This window comes from Ostrea edulis, chromosome 1 (assembly GCF_947568905.1).
Source record: "Ostrea edulis chromosome 1, xbOstEdul1.1, whole genome shotgun sequence".
NCBI lineage: Eukaryota > Metazoa > Mollusca > Bivalvia > Ostreida > Ostreidae > Ostrea > Ostrea edulis.
The window spans coordinates 85604038-85630653 of NC_079164.1; the positions used below are offsets into that span (position 1 = coordinate 85604038).

At 35.4% G+C, this 26616-nt stretch overlaps 2 protein-coding genes across 2 annotated transcripts in view; one reads left to right on the plus strand and one right to left on the minus strand.

Annotated features, from left to right (window-relative positions):
* Positions 1-7208, minus strand: part of LOC125676955 (mRNA cap guanine-N7 methyltransferase-like) — a 33183-nt gene extending 25975 nt beyond the window's left edge. Inside the window, exons 1-3 of the mRNA XM_048914849.2 lie at positions 7071-7208; positions 5121-5173; positions 4064-4187 (exon numbers count right to left, since the gene is read on the minus strand). Coding sequence (XP_048770806.2) covers positions 4064-4187; positions 5121-5173; positions 7071-7146 — 253 coding nt within the window. The 5' untranslated portion in view covers positions 7147-7208. The remainder of the gene's footprint in view (positions 1-4063; positions 4188-5120; positions 5174-7070) is intronic.
* A 58-nt stretch (positions 7209-7266) lies between these two features.
* LOC125677049 (uncharacterized protein C18orf19 homolog A-like) lies at positions 7267-20065 on the plus strand. The gene is made up of 3 exons (XM_048914969.2): positions 7267-7495; positions 11369-11660; positions 18898-20065. Exons 1-3 carry the CDS (start codon positions 7420-7422, stop codon positions 19427-19429), a joined length of 900 nt encoding a protein of 299 aa, XP_048770926.2. The 5' UTR covers positions 7267-7419; the 3' UTR covers positions 19430-20065.
* Positions 20066-26616: the final 6551 nt, after the last annotated feature.

A 26616-nucleotide genomic window follows, 5' to 3' on the forward strand; every position in this document is an offset into this window, starting at 1 on the left:
CTGTTAACAATATTCAATCTTTTATGAAATGTACTACTCAAAATTTTATAAGGATCACTAGGTTATATGTGTGTAATTTACCACTAACATAACAAAAGACATAAATTTGACTCAGAAATGTGTTTACTCAGGTTATGAATGAAAATTCATGAACGGCATGAACTTTTATCAATACGGAATGCTTGAAATCTGAAAATAACACCAAAAGGCATTTCATTACAAAAAGTTAACAGCAAACCAGAGAAAGAATTACACAGTTTTTGGGGATAGTCCATCATTACACTTAGTCGATGAAGTGTCAATACCGGGTATGGCCTCCCCTTGCATCAATGACCGCTTGACAACGTCGAGCCATGCTGTCAATAAGCACCCGGATGTTTCCAATGGGAAGGTTGTTCCACTCTTCCACGATGGCGTTTCCGAGCTCTGCGAAAGTCGTGGGTTGTGCTCTACGGCGTGAAAGGGCAGACCTGCAGCATGTTCCATACATGCTCAATTGGGTTCAAGTCCGGCGAGCGCGCTGGCCAGTCCATACGGACAATTGTCTCCTGCTGAAGGTACTGTTCCACCACCCTGGCGCGATGAGGACGGGCGTTATCATCCATCAGGATGAACTCAGGGCCAACAGCACCAGCATAGGGTCTGACGTAAACATCGAGGATCTCATCCCGGTACCGAACCCCCAACATTGTTCCTCTCTCCAGGACATGAAGATCTGTTCTTCCATCCCTGCTGATTCCACCCCAGACCATGACGGAACCACCACCATAACGGTCATGTTCACTGATGTTGGCATCATGGAAACGTTCACGTTGTCGTCGCCACACTCGGTGCCTCCTGTCTGTAAAGTCCAAACAATACCTGGACTCATCGGTGAACAAAACTTGAAGCCAATCGTTCCGTGTCCAAGTGACATGATCTTCAGCCCAGTCCAATCGCTCCCGCCGGTGTCGAACAGTCAGAGGGACTCGAACACATGCCCTTCTCGAGTTGAGACCTGCATTGTGAAGCTGATTCCGTATCGTCTGAGTGGACACATTCACCCCCGAGGCGTTCAGGAGGTCGTTACGTAGGCTGGTTGCTGTCCAGAAGGGATGGTGTCGTGCCTGAAGAGCCACAAAATGGTCTTGACGTTGGGTTGTCGACCTCTGACGACCACCTCCATGTCGGTGTGCTGCTGTACCAAAAGTTTGCTGTCGGTTCCAGGCCCTGTTTACAACGCTCTGGCTGACGTTTAGTGCATTTTCAACGTCACGTTGTCAATAGCCAGTGTCAAGCATTCCAATATATCTGCCCAGTTGTTCTGTCGTCAGGCGACGCCTTACACGTTGAGGGGCATTGTGTTGATAAACGTAGTGTAAACACTCAATTGAGTTTGAAATTTTAGAAAGAATCAGACACCGATGCCTGAGTGAAAATCGTGCAATGGTAGCAAAAGCATAAACTGTGATAAGAAACGCATTTCCCATGGCATGAAATGCACGTGCAAGTTTGTTGAAGACGTTTTTGATTTCACTTGAACACAATATTGCCAGTTATGCAGTTAATAATTTTTTAAACAGAAAAATATCTGTGATCCTGATCAAATTTTGAGTAGTATATATTTCAGCTGGTATACATATGAATATTTCAATATTAAATCAGGTTAGCAATTCAATTTTACCGATAAACGATAGATTTGTTAAATTGAATGAAAGAATTAGTTAACGGTATGTAAATAATTTTTTAAATAATATACACTTAACTAGATAAAATTATGAAAATATGTAAATACTTGTACTCTATACATAATTTTAAAATACATAAACAATACAATGTGTCTAGATATTTGTGAACAATAATCATTTGTGTGGTAGTCCATGATAATCGTCGGAGTTGTTTAAAAAATACTAATCTTCTTAGGACACGCCTATAAGTCGGACATAGAGTTTTGGACCAAAAATTGACTCCAAAAAATTTGACTTATAGGCGAGTATATATGGTACTCTTTTTAGTTAAAAAAAATGACTACATGTAAGTCCATAAGTAGAAAAAAGCCTGTTACTTGATGAAAAGTTATCCAATCAATATGAAAATACCAGGTGCACATCTTCATATGGTGAGTAATGAGTGAACAAATTTTCAGAAAAATCCATGCACTAATTTCTTAGAACATGCAAGGACAAAATCATGTATGCAGACAGATGGACAGACAGACAGATGGACATAGTTATTCCAGTATAAAAATACTGTAACAAATCATTCTTAATGATCAATTAGATAGATTGATTGATTTTATATTGTTTAACGTCCCATTAGAGAATCTTCACTCATGGAGACATCACCACTGTCGGTGAAAGGCTGGAAAATTTAGGCCTATGCTCTGTGCTTATGGCCTTTGAGCAGTGAGGCATCTTTATCATGCCACACCTGCTGCGACGAGACCTTGATTTTTGCGGCCTAATCTGAAGGACCGCCTCATTTAGTCGCCTCTTACAACAAGGAATGGGGTACTGAGGACCTATTCTAACCAAGATCCCCACGGTACTCAGTGAATAGATAGAAAAGACCTTTTTTCCATTAGATAGAAAAGATATCTCAATGTTAAAAAGACACTATCTGATCAATCAAGGAACAAGTCTTCTCATATCAATTTATGAAATTTAAAATTTAAAATGTCTCAATGAGACATAATGCTTAGTAGATCTGAGATTACCGTACATACTCACCTATAGGTCGGTTCACCTATCAGTCGGTTGTATATTTTGTAGGCTATTTTGGAGGGATTTGTCAGTGTTCCGCTTATAAGTCGGTATAACTTTTTCAAGAATCTGTTGACAAATTCTAACATTTTCACCTCTGTTTCAAATAATATTTTGTGAAACGCGGATATTTATTCATTTTCTCAACAAATCAATTTCAATAATATACACTTAAGATGAATAAAATCATTAAAATATGTAAATACTTGTACTTTATGCATATAATCTTAGAATACATGAATAATATAATATGTCCAGTCAACGTTAATCATGATAATCATCGGAGTACGAAGTTTTACGTTGTCCAGAAAAAAGCTAATCTTAGGGCTCACCTATAAGTCGGATATAGAGTTTTAGATCAATTTTTAACTCCCAAATATCCGACTTCTAGGTGAGTATATACGGTACCTTGAATTTTAACAGTTGATAATCTAGATACTTTCTAGTTCAAATTCATATTTCTGATGAATTAATACGAAAGTTTTCTGCCACTCTTATAAATGTGTTCCTTTTGATTTTGTCCTCGTTATAAAGATCTATCCTTTCACATTGGAGTTCCTAATGACAATGCAAAGGCAAAGGACTGAATGTGAACAGGTGATGAACACTTTGTGAACATTGAACGCGAGTGGTTGCTGAACGGTGAATGCAAAATTGTGAACAGAGCTCAATGAGAGCAAATGGTGAATGCACGGAGAACACAGTGAAACGAACAGTGAGCAAACGGAAATATAAGGTAATTAAAAGTAGAACGTTTCAGGGTCTGTACCATTCCCATACAGTAGAAAAACTAGAAATATGTCCATAGGACACGGATGCCCTGCCCTATGTTACATTTGTAATGCAATATGGTGGAAAAAAATGTGGGAATTTATCGATACCTTCTCATGGCCTGATATTCTGTCCCATTCAAAATAGGTTGAATTTTTCCATTTTGTGAAGAAGAAAAAATGAAAATACTGCCCCCCCCCCCCCCCCATTTTTTAAATAGAAAATAATGCAGGTTAAGGATGACTATAGGGCAATTGAGTGGAAATATCTCCTTCATGTAAAAAACTTTACAACTTTTCAGCATATAAGGTTTGATAAAAATATCTTGAATAGTTTCTTTGAAACTGAGCTAAACACAAAATGTGATGGAAAGACAGACGGATGGACAGAGGGATGGAAGACGGACATGACAAACACTTTATGTCCCGACCATATCCATTCAATAAAATCCAGCTGTTGACACAAGATTCATCAAGCACTTGACAAAATAAGGCATAATTATCTTTGAGAATTACATTCATGATCCAGTTGTTGACACAGAAATACATTACCTATCAGAACACTCTTGATCCAGTTATTGAAGTTCCGTAAATAAAATATCCGACTCTCTGTGCGCACTGCTAAGCCGGTTTCCTGGAGTTCATTATAGTGTTTTGCTACAGTATTTGACAAATCCTATACAAAAAGCAAAATTCTTTAGTCATTAGATCTGTGAAAAAATATCATTACCCATTCAAAATGAAAGAGTAATCAAGAACTACTTTCTTAATTTCATATACAGATATAACAGCCATTCCAATATTTTAGAAAGTTATACATGCCAAAAACAGATTCCCTTTGCTTCATTTAATATGGGTATAATATCGTATATTGAATATCATAAATACATGTATAATATTGTATATTGAATATGTCATTAACATACAAAGTTGCTGTTTCAATGGATAAATATAAGTGTAATACACGTATCAACACTGCGCACAAGTTATGTCCCTTGTCCATCATCTCCAAATTAAAAATCGTATTTCCCTATGTTGGCCTTTGTAATTTCTAACCTAAGTCTGTAGCTTTGACATTTGTTATTTTGAAAAATCTATTAATTGCAGTCAACCACAATAATGTCCCAGGGTGGGGAAACCCATTCTTGATAATTAGTTAAAATTTACAGTAATAACGTCTTACATTTGGTAAGGAAAACATTTTCATCAATTGACCGATGGCTGATCCCGCAAAGGGACATAACTCGTGGCAAAGTGTTGATATGTATATTGTAATGCCAGGCAAAAATTAGTATCAGGTTCGCATCAAGGGTTTGATGACAATGTTACACTGTTTGTCATTGTGTCAACCAATACCATACTACTGTACAATAGTTTTATTCCATTAACAATTTAACTGTAGAATAATATCGAAATATTCCACATTTAAAACATGAAGATAGGAAATTATCATATAAAATTGTAACATATAACAGAATAAGGCTACACCTACGCCCTTACCTCCACATTCTTGCCCCCTCACTTTGTTGCCCTAAAGGTCATGGAGGGGGCAAGAAGTCCTAGCCGAAGACGTAACACACAGCCTGAATGTGATAACACGACATCTTACCTTTTGTTGACCTGCAGTTTGTTCCACATTATCCTGAGCCTTTTCTTTGTTTGCTTAAAAAGTAAAATTTACAGACATCATGAAATATAAAATCAACCTTCCATCGATCACCATGATTATACTTCATTTGATGCTAAAAAAATTCCACTAGGGCTGGGACGATTCAGGGTTAGCTCGATTTGGTTTTTTTTTTAATTCGGTTTTTGTTAAGTCCAATTTATCTATTAATGACAGCATAAAAATTAACAATTTTAATGAGTAGCATACTTGATTTAATTTTATTTAAGTTTTGTATAACTTTATGTCGTCATTTGTAAACATCATACCTATTTATAACTGCATTTTATAACATTAATAGAAAAAAGAAATCATTGACAGTCTATTAAAATTTGTTATATTTTAAAATGTGCTGTATAATTTTGGAATTATTAAACAAATGTATATAGTCAAATTAACATGTATATGTTATTGTTTTTATTGATATATATAAAAATTTAACAATTCTATCAATTGAGAGTCCTTGAAAATCTGCAATGATCTTATGGACCATATTCTGTTGGTGTCTGAGTAGTGAAAATGTTAAATCTCAGCACAGTAGTAATTTTAATCTCTGTTGAATCAAAATCCACATGTTCTGCACATCACTCGGACGCCATATTTGTTATTGGTGTACGTAAAATCTGAATGGTGTGAATCGTAGTGCACTGAAATATTCGGTGCACCGCACAGCCCTAGATTCCACCCTCATGTCAGGTATTTGCAAAATCTGTATTTCATTAGAATTTGTGCATGATAGAAATATATCTTTTGGAGGAATTTTATTTATTGGATATTATAAAAAATCTGGTAAACAATTTGATATTGAAAAGTTTTACATTTTCTATGAATAATCAATTATCTATATTACAAAAATGTTGTCAAGGACAATAACACATATGCTGGTATTTCTCTATTGTATGTTTATCATACTGTAACAGGAAGGGAGAAAATGCAACAGAACAGATCAGGACTCCAACTCTGGCTCCCTGAATCTCTAGTCAGGTGCTCTACCAACTGAGCTGTCTGGCCACCGGTGGCTGCACAGATCACCCAGCTGACCGCTACATTTCTCCCTCCTTAAAATGTCTTCACTCTCGAAGACATACAACCCAGATTCTTTTGCCCCTAGACAGGACTTTCATCTGCAAGTGCAGGGGTGGTCAACGGCACCAAATCTAACAGGAAGGGAGAAATGCAATGGATCAGACCAGGATTTGAACCTGGGCCCCCTGCATCTCTATTCAGGTGCCCTACCAACTGAGCGATCTGGCCACCGGTGATCGATTTGATTGATTGATTTAATATTGTTTAACGTCCCTCTTGAGAATCTTTCACTCATATGGAGACGTCACCAATTGCCGGTAAAGGGCAGAGCTGCAAAATTTAGGCCTATGTTTGGCACTTACAGCCTTTGAGCGGGGAGGGATAACTTTATCGTGTCACACCTGCTGTGGCACGGGACCTTGGTTTTTGCAGTCTCATCCAAAGAACCACCCTATTTAGTCACCTCTTACGACGAGGAAGTTTCTGAGTGTGTGGAAATCCAAAATTTTGTCATTTTAACCAGTTTTTATGAATTTTTACATGCTATTTAATGAAAATGATGATGTAATTTTTAAGTTTTCTGCATGTCCGACATCTTTAAAAATCTGGCAATATAAATATATATATTCTTCGGTTATTGATTAAATTAAATTTATTAACTAAAAATCAATAGGCCTACAACTTTTTTACTTTGAATTACCATTAATTTTAGGAGTGGAGCGCTACCTTAAAGTATTACATTTAACAGAGGTTAAATGTACAGAATGTGTTTCACTATGAGTGCAGGTGATTATGTGGTATGCAGGTGTTATATTTTTTGCATGCGCATATACAATATTTCATTATCAATAACACAAAAGGTCTTACTTTCTGTTTGCTCCATGCTGGATTTTAAATGCCGCAATGCGTCGTTTACGACATTAATAGTGCCTTCTGTTACCATATGCTATAATATCTCCTTCCTCATTGATTGGCGTTAATAATTAATGAAACTGAATTTCTTTTTTCAATCCACGATATTAGGCCCTATGTTTTCTCTGTATTGTCCTTCGTTCTATGTCGTAAAGATTTGACCTTCACTTTGATGATAGAAAGCGAAAGTAGACGTACAACGTGCTTGCTCCGGAACGAGGAGTTCAAGTTATGTGTTACTTGCATCAGCTTTACTTTAGAAGATGAATGGAGATTTATGTTTTAAAATAGTCTAAAGGATAAGATGCAAAGAAGCCTTTTTGCAAGGTGTGTCGTATTTTCGTTCGGCAATGGTTGTTTCCGATCTGTTCCTTGTGTTGGTAAGACTAAGAGTAAGAATTAATGATTGTATAACTGCAAGCTTTCTGAAAATAGCGACAGAGGGTGATTTTTACAAAAAAGATTTCAACACTTTTATTCAATATTCCACTTAATTTGAATGTGCTGATTTCAAAATTAATAAGAGTTTTAAAACATCTCTTTCCCCATGCATCACAAGTGACAGGCAAACCTCAATCATTTCCAGGAAGCTATTTTTCTGACTTGTGTAAATATTTGACCTCATGTAATATTGGTGAAAAGAGATCAAACAGAAGTTAACTTTATGCCTATTTCACCTCTATGGGGTGTCAGAATATGACATTATTTTATTGAGGTTAAGTATCGATGTAGCTTCAAAACGCTATTATACATACGTACCCTCGATCCTTTTAGCTACCATACAACAGTACCTCGAATTACTGAAATGCCCCTGATTTTCGGAAATGCCCCCAGAAATTACCCAAATCCTCCTGAATTATTTTGTGAAATATTTGTTGCAAATAGTTATTCAACTAAAATAAAAATGTTATTTCTACGTACTGTAGACCTATACTTTCACATAGCAACTCAAGTATTGTGTGTAATTTTATATGATTCATCTAGATTGTCGCCTAATTTCATCCAAAAATTTCAAGTACTCCCTGGGTAAACTAGAATCAATTTAAAAGAAATTAACCTTTTTATTTTAGTAAACATTAGCTTGGGCCAAATGACAATTTTTAAACATCTGTGTGTCTTTATTATTCATATCAAAGGTACTCTGACATTTAGTGTCATGTGTTTTGATATAATGGTCACAAAAGGTTTACCTGCAATGTGATAGTGGAGCCAGTAAAATGGATGTTTACGTTGCATCTGTATTCTATTTTGGTCGGGGCACGGGTTCGAATCTCGATCACGCCGGTAAGTGAGAAAGTTTCCCAGTTTACTTTCAGAAGATTGGTGGTCTCTTCTCAGGTACATTGTATCTGGGTTCTCTCTTCTACCAACAAAAAGACTGGGCGCGACCAGCTAAATGAAAAATTGTTGAGTGTGTCGAAAAACATCAATCAATCATGTATTCTGTTTCATTTAATTTAAAATCTAATGTGTTCATCCCTTATTTTCTGGTTTATATATACATTGTTTAAGTTGAATGTAATCAATATTCAAATATGTTTCGAAGTTGGTTAAAGTAAAATAAACTATTCCAGCTCACAATTCAATGAAATCTAAGTGGTCAGATTTTGGGTATGTTTCTAGTTCAAATTAAAAATATACTTCGTATAAAATGTGATAAAGTATAAACATATCTTTTTAGCATCATATAATCAATAATGTCGAACAGTATAGACGTGTGTGTACAGGCACGTGCGCCCTACAACAACAAGCTACCATTAAATTGTCAATTTGATTATGCAAGATCATGGGAAGTCACAACCACATTGGGGTGTTAATTAATGCAGGTGGAGTGTGCTTTTTCTTTTAATACAAAAGGCAAACTTTTAATTATTTTCATTTATTGATACTACAAAAGTATGAATTTCTTTGATTTAAATATTTTTGTGTTTTGTGTTCATCTATATTCGTCTTCTTTTAATTACATTTGTATAATTAATCTTAATCAGTAATGATAATATTCAAGCCTAATTTTCTGACTAAAGCAGTTTTATCTTTTAAAATTGATTAAAATAAAATGGATGTTTACGATCATTCAATATACACTTGTACATTTCAAATAACAAATGAGAAGATAGCTATTACCATTCCATTGCAATTTTGCAGTTTGCTTGATGCTTATGTCTTATTTTTGGGGTATTTGCTTTTTTTTAAGATATGAAATAAGACATGAAATGATTGATATTATTATCCATTTGTGTTCTACTATGACATAACAATTGAAAGTTTGGCATTTCATTAATGCTTGCAATTGGAACATTACGTGGTCTTTTCTGTCAAGTTGAGAAAAAGGCTGAGTGATGTTCCAGTGGTAATGCTCAATTAACTGCCTCAATGCATTAGCCAATCAATGCAAATTACAAAACAGTTGCATTAGAATGATTTTTATGCTGCGCTAGAAAAATCTTAGGTCATCATGGAAGCTTGGTAAGAACACAAATCAAAATAGAAATATAAGAAATGAAATATCATTTTTGAGTGTTATTGGGATATGACATGAAGTTGGTTCGTGATCAATTTGATCAAATGACCAACTTCATGTCATATCCTAATAACACTCAAAATATTTATCTTATTTCTTAATTAAAGTTCACATTGAAAAAAAAATCCCTAAATAAAATTAATTCAAACAAAATTACTTTTCATTTTAAGTTATTCCACCAAAGTCATTTCTTGTGTAATTTTATCAAAAATTTCATCACTATATATATTAGTTAACTGTAACATAATATTACATTTAACTGTGTGATTTAAAAACTATAATAAAATTGAAGCAGACATGATTTCAGGAGAATGTAAAAAAACAAACAAAAAAACAAAAACAACAACAAGAGGTCCATGGGTAACATAACTCACTTGGTCTGTCGTTCAGCTGTTGGGATTTTTATGCCCCGCCATGAATATGGCTAGCTACATGTAATGGGCATATAGTGTTTGTCATGTCTGTCTTCTGTTCTTCCGTCACACTTTGCGTTTAGCTCTTTGTTTAGCTCAGTTTCAAAGAAACTATTCAAGATATTTTCATCAAACCTTACATGCTGATACATATTGGTATCATCTATTCAACTGCATCAACATTTTTGACTATTTGGCGTTTAGCTGAGTTTCAAAGCAACTATTGGCAATAATTTTATGAAAACTCTCACACTGATACATATTAGTGGTAGCTATTCAACTGTGGCGTTGTATTATGACCTTGACCTTCCCTGTGACCTTGAAATCACAAAAATGCAACAATAGGGTGGGGTCATTTAAAAATCTTCTCAAGAACCACTGATCCAGAAAAGTTCAAATTTTCATGGAAGCAAGCTTCTTGATATTGTGCAGATTCAAGTTTGTTGAATCCATGACCCCTGGGGCTAGAATGGGGCCACAATAGGGAATCAAATTTTACATACGAATATATAGGAGAAAGTTTTTATAAATATAACCACTAGTCCAGACAAGTTCAAATTTACATGGCAGCTTTCTGACATAGTACAGATTCATGTTTGTAAAACTCATGGCCCATGGGGTAGGTTGGAGCCACAATAGGGGATCAACATTTTACATGCAAATATATAGGGCAGATTTTTAAATATGGGCCAAGGTGACTCATTTCATATTGCATAACAAATGTCAAATCGGGCGGGGCATTCATATCCTATGGACATATCATTCCCATGAAACAACCCACCTCCCTCCCCCCATGTTGTGGCCCCAACCTAGCTCCAAAGGGTCACGGCATAACTGGGATGGACATTAACATTTTATCTTGCTTGACCTTTAGGCAAGTAAACTCAAACTTTGTCCGAAATATCTCATACTTCAATACACCTTTCAACCAATATTTTTGACTATCTCCTTTATTGGGTCAACACAATCACCAATAATTTTAATTATCTCCTTTTATTAGGTCAACCACAATCACCAATAATTTTAATTTTCTCCTTTTCACTGAGATCTCTGATCCGTCCCAATATTTTTTTTCAGAATGCTACAGTTCTGCAGTTATGATAATGTATAACCTTCATTTTGGGGGAAACCTTTTAAATACATTAGACAGTAGATTTTGATCATTAAGTGATCACAAGATTTGGGAGGGAGACATTCAGTAAATCAACAAAAAATAAAATACCTTTTATTTCAAAGTGTATACTTTTATGGCAAATTCCTTAATGTACTCCTACCATGAAATTATTCATATTCAATGTGTGGGGTGTTTTTTTTTCCAGGTCATATTCTAAACTACACCTGTTTCACTAGATTTTCCACAGATGTAACGAAACATAAATACTGGACTTTGCTGTCTAAACTTCAGTTAGGTCCTCATCAGCCATTCAAACGACTAGTACGTTGGTCCTCGGCAAATGCTAACACTGGAAGCATAGGAGCGGGGGAGACGGAAAAACTGTCCATTCTCCAGCGGTTTAAAAAAACATACAAAGAGCATGGCAAGGTGCTGGTAGGAGTCCACGTTGTCACATCGTTGATGTGGTATGGCTCCTTCTACTTAACTCTGTCAAGGTGAGTGGTATATACATTTTGGCATTATTTTCCATTGTTTTCTGTATACTAAATAGGGGTAGGGCTCGACAATAGGGCACATCCGACCGACTAAGACTGTAAAAACTTGGTCCGTCTAGTTTATTTTGTGTCAATGTGGCCAGACTGGTCGTGTCAAAATTTCACTATAAATTGAAATTTCTAAAATAACATCATGTTCACAGCAACCCTTTAATCTACAGTACTTATTGTGTATGATTTTTCGATTTTGTTTTCCAGTGGTCACCCAGAGCCCTCTGGTGGTTTTATTGAAAGTCATTATCTTTATTACGACAATTGCTGTGGGGTATATTTTTTAGTTTAAAAACAAATGAACAAAACTATAAGAATAGCTCTGGATTTGATATTGGCTGCCTTTCAGATTGAATAGATGATATATACTGGTATATCAGTTTTTACATCTTTTACCAATTTCTACCAGTGTTGATTTGTTTACACTGATAATGTCGCTATTTGACTTTGATTTCTCTGGGAAAGGCAATTTCATAAAGCGACAATAGGGTACCATGAAAGATATTGAACTGCAGAGCATGTTTTAATGCATACTCACAATGAAAACTAACGTATCGTATATTGTAATCCTAGATGAATAAATGCTATGATCATTAAACAAGAGGGGAAAAAGGTGCAACAATCAGAATGAATACATCATATTAAGTTATTAGCTCACCTGAGCTGAAAGCTCAAGTGAGCTTTTCTGATCATCTGTTGTCCATCGTCTGTCTGTCTGTCTGTAACTTCTTACATTTTCGACTTCTCCAGATCCACTGGGCCAATGTCAACCAAAGTTGGCCAAATGCATCCTTAGGTGAAGGGCTTTCAAGTATGTTCAAATGAAGGGCCATGTCCCTTTCAAAGGGGAGGTAATCACAAAAATAGGGTGGGGTCATTTAAAAATCTTCTTCTTAAAAACAACAGGGGTCAGAAAAGTTTAAATTTACATGAAAGCTTCCTGACATATTGCAGATTCAAGTTTGTTAAAATTATGGCCCCTGGGGGTAAGATGAGGCGACAATAAGGGATCAATTTTTACATACAAATATATAGGGAAAATCATTAAAAATCTTTCTGAAAAATCACTGGGCCAAAAAAGTTTACATTCACAGGAAAGCTTCCTGACATAGTTTAGATTCAATTTTGAAAAAATCATGGCCCCCGGGAGTAGGTTGGGATCACAATAGGAATCAAAATTTTACTTGCAAATATATAGGAAAAATCTTTAAATATGAGCCAAGGTGACTCAGGTGAGTGATGTGGCCCGTGGGCCTCTTGTTTTGATATAATGGACCTGTTTTATTCTGAAAATCATCTCATATTCCACTCTCGAAAGATACATGCATTTCATCATTCTGATGGATGTCAATAGTTTCATTATAATTAATCATTACAGAGTATGTTATTTATAGAACAGAGAGAGAACAGAAGAAATAGAAGGTCGGGTCTAGTGATGTTGGGGTCAGTCTAGTGATGTTGAGGTCAGGTCTAGTGATGTTAGGGTCAGGTCTAGTGATGTTGAGGTCAGGTCTAGTGATGTTAGGGTCAGGTCTAGTGATGTCTAGGTCAGGTCTAGTGATGTCGAGGCCAGGTTTAGTAATGTTAGGGTCAGGTCTAGTGATGCTAGGGTCACGTCTAGCAAAATTCCAACTGGTCTAGTTCTTTATAAAGTTAGTCTTAAGCCTGTAATGTAAAGTCATGTAGAGCAGGAAGGCCTCAACCAAAATTGTAAATTCCATGATTACTTGGATAGAGGTTCTGACTCTCCAGGGCGGGGCCAAACTGGGCATAAGTATTTATATGTGTAAAACTTGAAAGTAAATGGATATTTAGAGGGAACAGGTAGCCTTTGACCAAAATTATAAAATTCATGATCCCTGGGATAAAGGTTCTACACTCCAGGATGGGACCAAACTTGGTAGATAGTGTTTAAAATATGTGTAAAACATTTAAATAGATTGTAATATCCTCTAAAATGATACTGATACTGAATGGATACTTCACACCCAATAGCAGATGCAGTTGTCTGTTACCGAAATTGTACATTTCATGGTCCCTGGCAGAAGTATAGGGTTTCAGTTCCAGGATGGGGTCAAATTCATTATAGTGATTATTGTCTTTTTCATTTAAAGATGTCTTTAACTTTGCTGATACTGTATAAAAACTAAGTGCTTATTTAGGAAAAACAGAGAAGGATGTACCAAAAACTGAATTTCACAGCGTACCCCAATTAGTCATATAGTGTCAATATACATGTTATGAGATTGATCACTGTTCATTATCTTCACCTTTCATATAACATATTATATCATGTAAAGTCTTTTTATCAGTACAATTGCTTTCAAGGGGCATTTAAGAGCACATTCTGTTTTATACTGCTGCTGAACATTAGAATTTAGCTTTAAAGATGCACAGGTTTCTGAACATGAAAATTATTCTAGATTTCACAGCCTTGGAGCTAGTGATCTTTTAATTAATACTCAAGTGACCAATAAGGCCTGTGGGTGTCTTGTTTCCATTATATTTTAGGAATCAGAAATTTGGTATTTGGTACCTAATGAGATCAAGTTTCACTATTCTAAGACTTCCTTTCATGGTGAGAATGAGATTCTTTGATGTTGGTTTTACGGACTTTTTCACCACGCTTTGATTTAGGAAGCTGGCTATGTTGTTTACTAGCAGTATGTTTACAGATCAATTAAATTTCAACAGTTGAGATATTTTAACAATAATTGTAAAAGTCTTATGATGGTTGACTGAATTAATTCTTGTACTTTGCCCAGTTCTCTTGTCTTTTTTATAGTGTGAGATCTGTGTAATCCATTAATTCATAATCCACTTCATCTGATTTTGAATTAATGATAAAAGAATGTAAGTATTTGCAGTGTTTAGTGTTGCTCTTGATGGTAATAATCAGTTTTATTATTATTCTTTAAATGAAGATGAAGTAAATTCATTATGAGTAAAAGTTGTAGTCATGTTGATAGCCATAGGAATAAAGAGGATAAAAAAAATCTTTTTTTAAATCTTCTAAAGAACAGCCTGTGGGTCTCTTAATTTTCCCCATTAATTCATTTCCCATGTGTAATGAAAACATCTATGCCTCCCAAATGGAGATGAATGATGGTTGGTTTTCTAAATGATCACTGGTGGCAAGGATTTGTTAGTATTTGAAAGGACTATGAATGATAATAGGGACCCCATAAAACTCAGAATTTGAAAGTTTTAAATGAAGACTACGTATGTAAATCTATTTTTATTTCATAAAAGAGATAATGTCTAATGGAGGTCTTATACATTGTACGTCTCTGGTATTAATGGAGGTCTTACACATTGTACGTCTCTGGTGTTAATGGAGGTCTTATACATTGTACGTCTCTGGTATTAACAGTTGATCATTTGGAGTACGTGGCATCTAAAGTGATGAAATTTTTCTAGTTTGATCAAGTTTAGTTAAATCAAGTGCTCATATTTTGAATTTTCAGCAAAAAGATTTTTTTTAAGGTCATATTTGTGGTTGGTTGTTTGTTTTACGTCCCATCAATAATTTTTATACGCCCGTCTTAAGACGGGCTGTATTATGTTATGGCCTTCATGTCCGTCCGTCTGTTAGCTTTTTCGTGTCCGGCTCATAACTTAAATACTATAAGGCCTAGAATAATCAAACTTTGTCAGTTGATACATCTTGGGTAGAAGGTGTGTCGCACATTAAAACCAGGTCGCTGTGACTTTTAATTAAGAAGATATGGCCAAATATGGTAAAACCCTGTCCGGCTCATAACTTGAAAACTATTTGATCTAGAATCATGAAACTTGGTCAACTTATGCATCTTAGGTAGAAGGTGTGTCGCACTGTACTTTAAGGTCACTGTGACATTTAGTTGAAGTGATTTTTTGAAAAAAGTATGTTATAATTGGTACAATCCCTACTCATATAAGAGTTTTGTAGAAAACCTCATTCAAAAATGTTACATCAAGAAAACACATTTTTTTTTTATGATATACTGTACAGCTTTTTTTAGCTTATGTAATGTTTCCTTTGTTTCTAACAATAACATGAGAAATTCCACTTGTCCCATGGGAGTAGCATGCAAAGGGCATTTTGACAAGACTAATTAATGAGTTTTGTGTAGAGCATCTCTGATCAACATGATCAAGCAGGTGTTATCTTTATCTCTAGGGAATTGGGCAGAGAGATCTTAGCCTCTTAATTGCAGATATACCAGAAATTATTTGTGAAAGTGAATTTGTTTGTTGTGGTTAGTCTTTATTTTCAAAATTAATTTGACATTGTACTATATAATTTTTAATTTTTTTTCTCGGCAACCTATATGCAGAGTATCATTTCTCACTAAGACAACAAATGGTTGCAATATGTATAAAGGCCTATTTTAATGATTAGTATTTTGATGTTTTGTTATGGCTGTGGCATTGTTCAGAAAAAAGATATACAATGAACAAAGCTGCAGATTGGGCATTTGTGTAAATCTGAACAGATGAAATAGTATTGCAATAACCATATTAAAAAATGTTAATTCAAGAAACTACACATTCTTCATTATATACACTGTACTATACAGCAGTATATAACAAACAAATTATTTCTTTTGTGTCAGTAACAAGAGAAATTTCCCTTGTCCCATGGGTGTAATTATCAAGCAATTCAGGAGGCATTTTGCTAACAGAAAAATTGCATTCTGTCAAATTACAGATTAATTAATGAGTTTAGAAGATTTCTGTTACAGCAATCTGATCAAGGAGGTGCTATCTATATCTCTTGCAATCGGGAATTGGGCAGAGGAATCTGGCCTTCTAATTGATCTGTCAAATTTTAGAACAGTTCTAATTGGTAGCCATTACTTTGAAAGTTAATTTGGTATAAAGTTTAAGAATTAATATGATATTGTAAAATATATTTTTATTTTATATCTCAACAACAAGGTGCAGATTGTCATGTCTCACTAAGATGACAGTTTTACAGTCTAAGAATAAACATGATGACTAATGTTTGATGTTTTATTACGCTGTGCATTGTTCTTCATTCCTTAAAATACAATGAGCAAAGCTGCAGATGTGCATTTCTCAAGTCTAACAACCAGTTGAGAAATATATGATGTATTATTTTTTTGTAATTAATAACTACACCATAGGAGATGCACCAGTGTTTGAAATAACCGTTTTTAATCTATATTTATTTATATTGACATCACCATGCATATTTTACTTTTATACTTGAAGATTTGACAAAGGCAGATACTGATATATGTATTTTTTGATATGTTGAATAAATCAACCTTTTTGAGTACTCCCATTCATTGTAAGTTGTTTGCTTGGATAAAGGGCTATCTTGCACTTTAATCATTTCATTGAAAACATTTGGGAAAATGTTTTTATATCCTTTTAAAAATCATTAAGCTTACATTATCAATATTTGAAGCAATGTCACATGAGGCCATAAAGTGGGTAAGATTCTTAAAGGAAGGATGACATTTGGTTCCATGCATACCTATCTCTTCATGGTGATATGTTCATGTTAACAATATGTGACGGGCGTATCATGTGCCGTGGCGGTGCACTTTATTCACTGATATTGAGATGTCACCAGCTGTAGGTGAAGTACCACAAATTTAGATCTATGCTTAAGCGCTCAGGGTCGTAGCAGTGAGGATTAATTCTTTATCGTGTCAACGCCTGCGGCAACACGTGACCTTCGTTTTAAAGGTCATATCCAAAAGATCCAGCCTTGACTCTTGCTTCTAAATGCTGAGCGTTTGGCGATGAAGCAGTTACTATCAATGTTTATGTCTTCAGTTTGATGTGGCCATGGCATGATCAGGGCTCGAACTCACGACCTCCCGGTCATAAAACAAACTCTCGACCTCCCGGTCATAAAACAAACTCTCTAACGCTGAGCTACCACAATCGGTTGACTGCATACGTGTAGTGGAAAGATAAATCTATATAAAGTTTGTCCAAGCCTGTGCTTGACATTTTATACAAGAAAAATTTAAAATAGCCATTTTATGTCAAATGTCAAAAGTTACTGTGGCAAAAAGTCATATTTGTGATGTAGTAATTTGGGTTAATGTCATTTTTGTCGAATTTAAACTAACAATCAAGTTGCATCATAATTCTTGTACAAAATACACTTAATTATACCCCCCGAACGAAGTTCAGGGGGGTTATATAGGAATCACTCTGTCTGTCCGTCTGTCTGTGCAGATTCGTGTCCGGGCCACAACTTCTTTGTTTTTTGACTTAGGCATACCATATTTGGCAAACAGGTGGATCCCCTTGAGACGATGTGTCGAGTACCTTCATGACCTCTATATGTCTTGACCCTTTACCTCAAGGTCAAAATTAAAGGGTTTTTTTACAATGGATTCGTGTCCGGGCCATAACTTTTTTGTTCTTTGACATAGGCATACCATATTTGACACATGAGTGTATCACCATGAGACGATGTGTCACGTACCTACATGACCTCCACATGACCTTGACCTCAAGGTCAAAATTAAAAGGTTTTTACAATGGATTCGTGTCAGGGCCATGACTTCTTTGTTCTTTCACATAGGCATACCATATTTGACACATGAGTGTATCACCATGAGACAATGTGTTGGGTACCTTCATGACCTCTATATGACCTTGAAATTTGACCTCAAGGTCAAAATTGATTATAGGGTTTTGACATAGTCATGCCATAAGACATGGGTGTATCACCATGAGACTATGTGTCATGTACATTCATGACCTTTTTATGACCTTGACATTTGATCTGAAGGTCAAAATTATAGGTTTATGCCATGGATTTGTGTTCGGACTATATCTTCCATTTTCTTCTACAAAGGCATACCATATTTTTATACTCAGGAAAGAGGTAATTTATACCTATTAACAACACCCTTTGGGAGATTGGGGTAAGCAGGGGTATTCTTAGTGAGCATTGCTCACAGTACCTCTTGTTTGAATTTGAAACAAAAGTATGAATGTTGATTTGAGTGGGCAAATAGAGTCGTTATCATATATGACTTGCTGACATGTTTTGCAGATGTTACACATTTTGTCATCTTTTTGTGCCATATTATTGTTAAATTTTAAGAATTATCTCCAGAAGCTTACTTACTCAATGGAAACAGGAAATATTTAGAAATAATGGATTTACTTTATAAGTGCTGTCATTCTTTGTGATTTTTATTTTCAGTGGTTTTGACTTCCCTGGATATTTAGAGACTGTCAACTGGAATGAGAGTGTTGTGAAACCATTAAACTACATAGGCATAGAAGTAAGTTTAGAGAGGATAGAGAAATTTGTTCAGGTTCTAAAGACTTCTGGAAACTATGCAGGGGCGTATCTGATGTATAAGATTGCAACCCCTGCTAGGTATACTGTGACAATTGGGGGAACAAATCTGGCAATCAAACGTTTAAAAAAATCCGGGAAAATACCCACTGTGAAGGACGCTGACAGACTGGGGCATCTGATGAAGGAGTCCCGGGTGGAGATCGGGGCCCAGATGAAGAAAAGTGTGGCACACGGCAAGAAAAGGTTTAGCACACTGAAGGCACGAAGACTAGGCAATAAAAGGGAGGGCAAGCTGTTAGTGAAAGCCCAACAGTTCTACATGAAGAAAAACGGGACAAAGAATGGTGTAGCACAGAGACCGGACAAGTGGCTGACAAAAGCCCGAGAGTATTACAAAAACAGGAAAACACAGAAAAAGAGGCCCATCTAGACAAACAGTCAAACTTAAGCATACAAGAAAAGCTTTTCAAACATGGTGGGGTTTTTTGGGTCTGACATTTAATTTCAGTGCATGTTACAAATGTCAAGTGTCCATTCTCAGTTTGCTGAATGCTTTTGCTGTAGCTAGTTCTTACATCAGTGTTTCAAATATAAATGATTAATTTTACCATGATAATGTCAATCTACATTACATTTATATCAATTTTTCATACTTAATCACGAATCATTTGCAGAACTTACATTTTTACCAATATGATTAATAAAATTGTATCCAATACAAGGTAATGTACAATTTTATGTATTTTTTAATGAAATTAAAAAAAAATCAAATAAGCTTTAAAAGCATGATAAAATCCTAAATGTACAATAAGATATAATTGATTTTTGTTATACTGTTAAAGAATAATCTTATAAATTATGCAACCTCTCGACATCAACTATAAGTTTTATAGATGTATTTATGTGTAGGACAACATGTAGTGAGTATTTTGAATCATAATGATAACTTTAATTGCATATAATGACTGTCACTTTAGCAAATAATATTGGTGTATTTTTTGAATTGTTTTCCATTATTCTTGGAATAATTTGATCATGCATTGAATAAAGATTTATCCTGATTGAATTTGTAGTATGGGTACTTGTATGAGGGTTGTTCAAAAAGGTTGCAGTCTAATTCTGAACTGATGACACTTTGTTTTGTGAAAAAATAGGCTCTCTCTTTCTTGCTTTGTTATTAGGGCCCTACAGGAGCCTATAGTAACCAGTCTGTGTCCATGTGTCTGTGCGTTCTACAGTTTTGACAGTTTGCTAGACTTTTTAGCTATTCTGCAGCTATGGATTTGAAATTTATTCATGAATTTCTACAATGTATCAATGATTTACAGATCAAAATGAGTTGGGACTTTCTTGACCTATTTTTGAGAGAGTTATGGACCTTGAACTTCACACATTAGAGTCCAAATTGAGAGTAATTTTAGAGTGATGGTTGATCAATTTGACCTTTGTCACAATGGTAGTTACAAAACTGACCTATGAGATGGTTGCTTAATCAGGCAAGCATGCTTGACATTCGAGAAAAAGCTACAGATAATCCTGCAAAACACTGAAACAGTGATCAGACTGTACAGTCCTAATGAGTTATTTTCTTAACTTAACCAATTATAAATAATTGCCCTTATATTGTGTAATAAAATTCTCTATGTAAAGGATGAAAGGTGATGATAATAAACTGTGATCAGTCTCATAACTCCTATAAGGAACAGCATGGACCCCTGGATATACCAGAGGTGGAATCAGGTGCCTAGGAGGAGTAAGCATTCCTTGTTGACTGGTCACACCTGCCGTGACCCCTATATCTTGATCAGGTGAATGGAGGAATCCGTAGTCAAATCAGTGTACTAAGAACGGCCTAACAATGGATCAGTATGAAACATGTCAGACAGCATTCGACGCAATGATATGTTGTATCGGCAAACTAGATCATTATAATGACCCTAGAATTTGTGAAATGCTGACTTTTAACGAGACTGTTGAAACCCCTGTAACATCAACTTGTTTGTCTTGTGAGTAGCCTGCGTCGATATAAAAACTAATGATATGCAGAACAAGCTCTTACGTACCGAATCAGTTGAGAGATATAAACACTATATGCAGGTGATAATGGAATATTGATACATAATAATAATATTATAATAATAATAAATTCTTTTATTTAGACAGGATAGCACAATTAGTACAAATGACTAGTTTACATTGTGGTCCTGTATAAAACATATTCACAGACAGATAAATGAGAGAATAGATATGGGAAGTTGACATACACTATAGAAGCTGAAATCATTCCATTTATCATAAAGTTGAGTTGTTAGTTTGTCGTTGATATTCATTTTCAATAAGATATCTAAGTACGAAGCATATGTGGAGGACTTTGTGGTGTCTTTTATTTCGAGTTCACAGGGATATATCAAATTTACATATGAATGAAATTGATTATTGTCACATGTAGTTAGATAAGACGTCAATCAATATAGATATCGAGTTGAAGGCACAAACGCCATATTGTTGCACGATACTATCGTATGGATATAAGCAGAAGTGTATTAAGAACAAATAATGATAATTATCAAAAGATAAATTAATTTTCTTGGTTTCCATAGACTAAAAGTTCCTAAGAAATATTCAAATTACAATTTTATATTTACTACTGTACATTTCACAAACGTCAAAACAGATTTGTTAAAGAGACACAAGCGATGTACAGTTTTTATAAATAAAAGGAAAGCCAATGATGTATTCTATAGCAGATTTTAAATTTAGATGATTTCAGCGAGAATAATTCTGATACAAGGGGATTAATTTTATCCGCACCGAGAATTCACTACATCACCAGATCAAACTGATAATTCACTACACCACCAGATCAAACTGATAATTCACTACATCACTAGATCAAACTAATAATTCACTACATCACTAGATCAAACTAATAATTCACTACACCACCAGATCAAACTGATAATTCACTACATCACCAGATCAAACTGATAATTCACTACACCACCAGATCAAACTGATAATTCACTACATCACCAGATCAAACTGATAATTCACTACATCACCAGATCAAACTGATAATTCACTACATCACTAGATCAAACTGATAATTCACTACATCACCAGATCAAACTGATAATTCACTACATCACCAGATCAAACTGATAATTCACTACACCACCAGATCAAACTGATAATTCACTACATCACCATGCAGATCAAACTGATAATTCACTACATCACCAGATCAAACTGATAATTCACTGAACAGTACCTACTTTGCGTAGTAAATGCAGTAATCATACGGCTTGGATTGGAAATGAACATGTTCATCATTTATTTTATTTCTAGGGTTGAATTAATTGTCCTTGAACACTATATCATATGGTTCGTGGTATGAAGAATATCTAATGAAAATTGAGATAAAATGTCTCTAAATGCAAGTTCTCGGTAAACTGGCCACCTCTCTAAACCGGCCGTTCGTCTATTTTTATTTTTCGGTCCGAGAGCCGGACGGTTTAGAGGAGTGGAACTAAAGTCATCTTCAAATTCAGTTATCTTAAACACATCTAATTCAATTAATAGCACGTTCGACGATTTAAAAAAAACACCTATGTTTGGATGAAATTGTAGAAAACAGGAATTTATCTATTACAATGTTGTTTTCGGAGTGGGGGGGGGGGGGTACCTTTTATTCATTGGATAGGCCCATAAAATCTTTTCTTGAGATTCTGGCTGAATAAAGTAATAGAATTTGAAAGGCGTTAAATTATAACTCAAGTCTTTTCAGTATGTTTATTTTATCTTTTTTTTCTTCATTTGTAAAACAACATACTGTCACAATCTTGGGGGGGGGGGGGTGTGTGTGTGACAAATCTGGGTAAAAGGGATGGTACCCACAGGGTGTCTGCTTGATATTTTTATTAAAACTTACTATGCAAATATTAAGCAAGCGCCTATTGGTACATTCATCCATTTAAAATACATACGCATTAGTATAACATAATAAGGTATTGATATGAAATGGTGGATTCTGAGGATGACTCCCTGTCTCTCTGTAATTTCTGCCTCCCTTGCTCATAATAAGCCTTTTGATTTTACAAAAGGTAATGGTGATAGTATCCGAATATGACATTATAAAGTATACTAATCGCATTTTATGCGTGACCATAATTTAGATGTACACATACATGTACTACATTCTACCTCATGGCTACAGTTTGTAAACGATGGAACTTTTATAACTGTCAAAGATTGACAAGACAAGAATCAATTAAACAAGATGTGTTTGTGAAACACAAATGCCCCCGATAATGGCCAATTCCGAAGATGGCCAAGGTCACAAGGGCAAATATCTTGGTACCAGTAGAAAGATCTTGTCAAAAGAAATGCTTATGTACAATATGAAAGCTCTAATATTTACCATTAAGAAGTTATGACCAACGTTTAAAAAAAATTAAAAGTAGGTCAAATGTCAAGGTCAAAAGGTTCAATACCCACGGAAAGGTCTTGTCACAAAGAATACTCATGTGGAATATCAAAGCTCTATCACTTACTGTTCAAAAGTTATTAGCAAGGTTAAAGTTATCAAAAAGTAGGCCAAACTCCAAGGTCAAGGGGTCAAAAATGTTGGTACCCACGGAAAGGTCTTGTCATAAGGAATACTCAAGTGAAATATCAAAGCTCTATCACTTATTGTTCAAAAGTTATTAGCAAGGTTAAAGTTTTCAAAAAGTAGGTCAAGGTCACGGGGTCAAAAATGTTGGTACCCACGGAAAGGTCTTGTCACAAGGAATACTCATGTGAAATATCAAAGCTCTATCACTTATTGTTCAAAAGTTATTAGCAAGGTTAAAATTTTCAAAAAGTAGGTCAAACTCCAAGGTCAAGGTCACAGGTTCAAAAACGTTGGTACCCACGGAAAGGTCTTGTCACAAGGAATACTCATGTGAAATATCAAAGCTCTATCACTTACTGTTCAAAAGTTATTAACAAGGTTAAAGTTTCAGACAGAATTACAGAATGACAGACAGGACAAAAACAATATGCCCTTCGATCTCGGGGGCATAAAAATTACATCACAAAGGATAATTTTCATACATATTGATTGTCAGTATTTTATGCATCCGATAAAGAAAATAGTGGCGGATTAAAAGGGTGCTTACTACATGTAGATTTGCAACCAAACCCCCTTAACGGTTGAACATTTTAAACAAACTTTTTTTCTTTGATTTGCCATTTCTCCCCCAATATATGGGGCGGAAAAGGTTCCAATTTAGGTCATAACCTATCCACCCTTATGAAATGCTTTTTGGATCCGCCCTGTAAACCATCTCTTAGCAAAACATAAATTGGCTAATGTCAACATTATATCTATTATATATCTATTGATATTTTGATGTTAATTATTCCCTTGAATTTCCCATGAAACTTCTTTCACATGAGTACGTAGGAATCTTTTAACAGAAATTTTACGTGAATTGCTTTTCACGTGAAATTCATGCCAATTTCACTTGAAACTGATGTGAAATGTTCACGTGAATTTGTATGTTTTCTTCTCATATAGAAGCTATTGAATAAATTCTGTCCTAAGAATGCAAAAACAGATCGACTAATAAAGGAGCACAATTTGCCCATGAGAACTTTAATAGACTATTGGAAGATAAACTCACCAATGACTACGAAGATATTATCAATGAGGAACTCCAGCATGTTTTCAATATCAACTTCAGAATACTTGTACGCATTTAACAAAGTAATTTGCTGGATGACGGATCGCAAGAAATGAATATTCCCGAGTTCCATTTCTAACATGATTGATTCATTATATCTTGTTTAACGTCCCTCTCGAGAATTTTTCACTCATATGGAGATGTCACCAAGAACGGTGAAGGGCTTCAAATTTAGGCATATGCTCGGCGATTACCGGCCATTGAGTAGTGAGGGTTCTTTATCGTGTCACACCTACTGTGACACGGGACATCCGTTTTTAAGGTCATCTCCGAGGACCCGTGACATTCACACCTGATGCCGAGCGTTTGGCGATGGAACTGTCACTACCTGTTTTAACGACTCCGGTCCGTCGGGATTCGAACCCCGACCTTCCGCACTCGGGGCGAACGCTCTACCTCTAGACCACCTTGGCGGTTTCCATTTTTGATAATAATAAAAAAGCAGTTGTCTATTTGTCATAGTGTCTAATCAAATTCAGATTTAGGAATGGTTATAAAGTATTTAAACGCTGTACGTTTTGATGCTGTTGATTGTAGAAGTGTGTGATTTTAAACGTGGCAGTTCTTGCGTTCACATTTTCCTTTTTATGCCAATATATATATATATTTGATTTTATGTCATTTAATATATTCAGCATTTCGCAAATTCTATGGTCGTTATAACAATCGCCAGTTCGCCAATACAACCTATCATTGGGTCATTTGCTGTCTTACGTGTTTCATACCGATTGTTAGACCTTTCGTGGCATACTGATTTTGACTACGGATAACTCCATTTACCTCATCAAGATGTAGGGCTCACGGCGGGTGTGACCGGTCGACAGGGGATGCTTGCTCCTCCTAGGCACCTGATCCCACCTCTGGTGTATCCAGGGGTCCGTGTTTGCCCAATATCTATTTGTATTGCTTATAGGAATTATGATTGATTGATTGATCAGTGTTCGTTATCTTCACCTTTCACAGAAGACTTCACTGCCCCAAAAGTCAAAGAAATTACTATCGATAGTGTACATGTAGTACTTTTGGTGGCAAATAGCTACAGATATTGGCCACTATCACAAAAAAAAGCGAGATGGCTATCAAGAATACGTACATTTAGTGAAATAGTCGGCGAAACTCTGCACGGGTACCCATAAACAACAACTAGATTAAAAGAATGAGATCAAATTAGTCCAAGTCCAATTTGTACCACATTTAATTAAGTCCCGTTGAAGGTCAAGTTGATCCGATTCGACTGGCTTGCGCCTAATTAGGATCTGCGGTGGTTACGGGGTTATGGACTTCGAGTCGAGACACCTCCCTTAGCTAAATTAGTGTCCTCATATGGCATGTGGTCGAGGGTTCTGACAGCATCATGGACCGTCTCCAAAGTATGACAGTATACTTATACACAAATTGGAGAGTTAAGAGTTTCTTGAATTGTCTTTGGGTACCTATAACTCAAGTCATAAGCTTGATGTACCTCGCTATCCAACATCACACCATAGGAGGACTTTCCTTCAGTTATATGTAGTGCACTGCGATACACGGCGAGAATAAAACGTAGCAAAATTTGGACTATCCCAAAGGTCCAAAGAGAGCACATTGTATGACTACATGTTTCGATGTTTGTACTACAAAGAATGTCCCGAGGTTCTCAGACAGCACTATCGATATGTAGAATTATTCTAAATTGAAATGACACCTTCTGCATGCTGTGGAATATATTTGTAATGGGTTCAAAGCTAAAGATCTCTCAAGATCTCTCTCTCTCTCTCTCTCTAAAATTTTCATAGATCTTTTATTGATCACAGGATGTTTAAAGTTGTGATTCATCAATAATTATAGGTGAATGATTAGTTATTTATGTTGTAATTCTGTAGACTGTAATTATTTATGTTGTAATTCT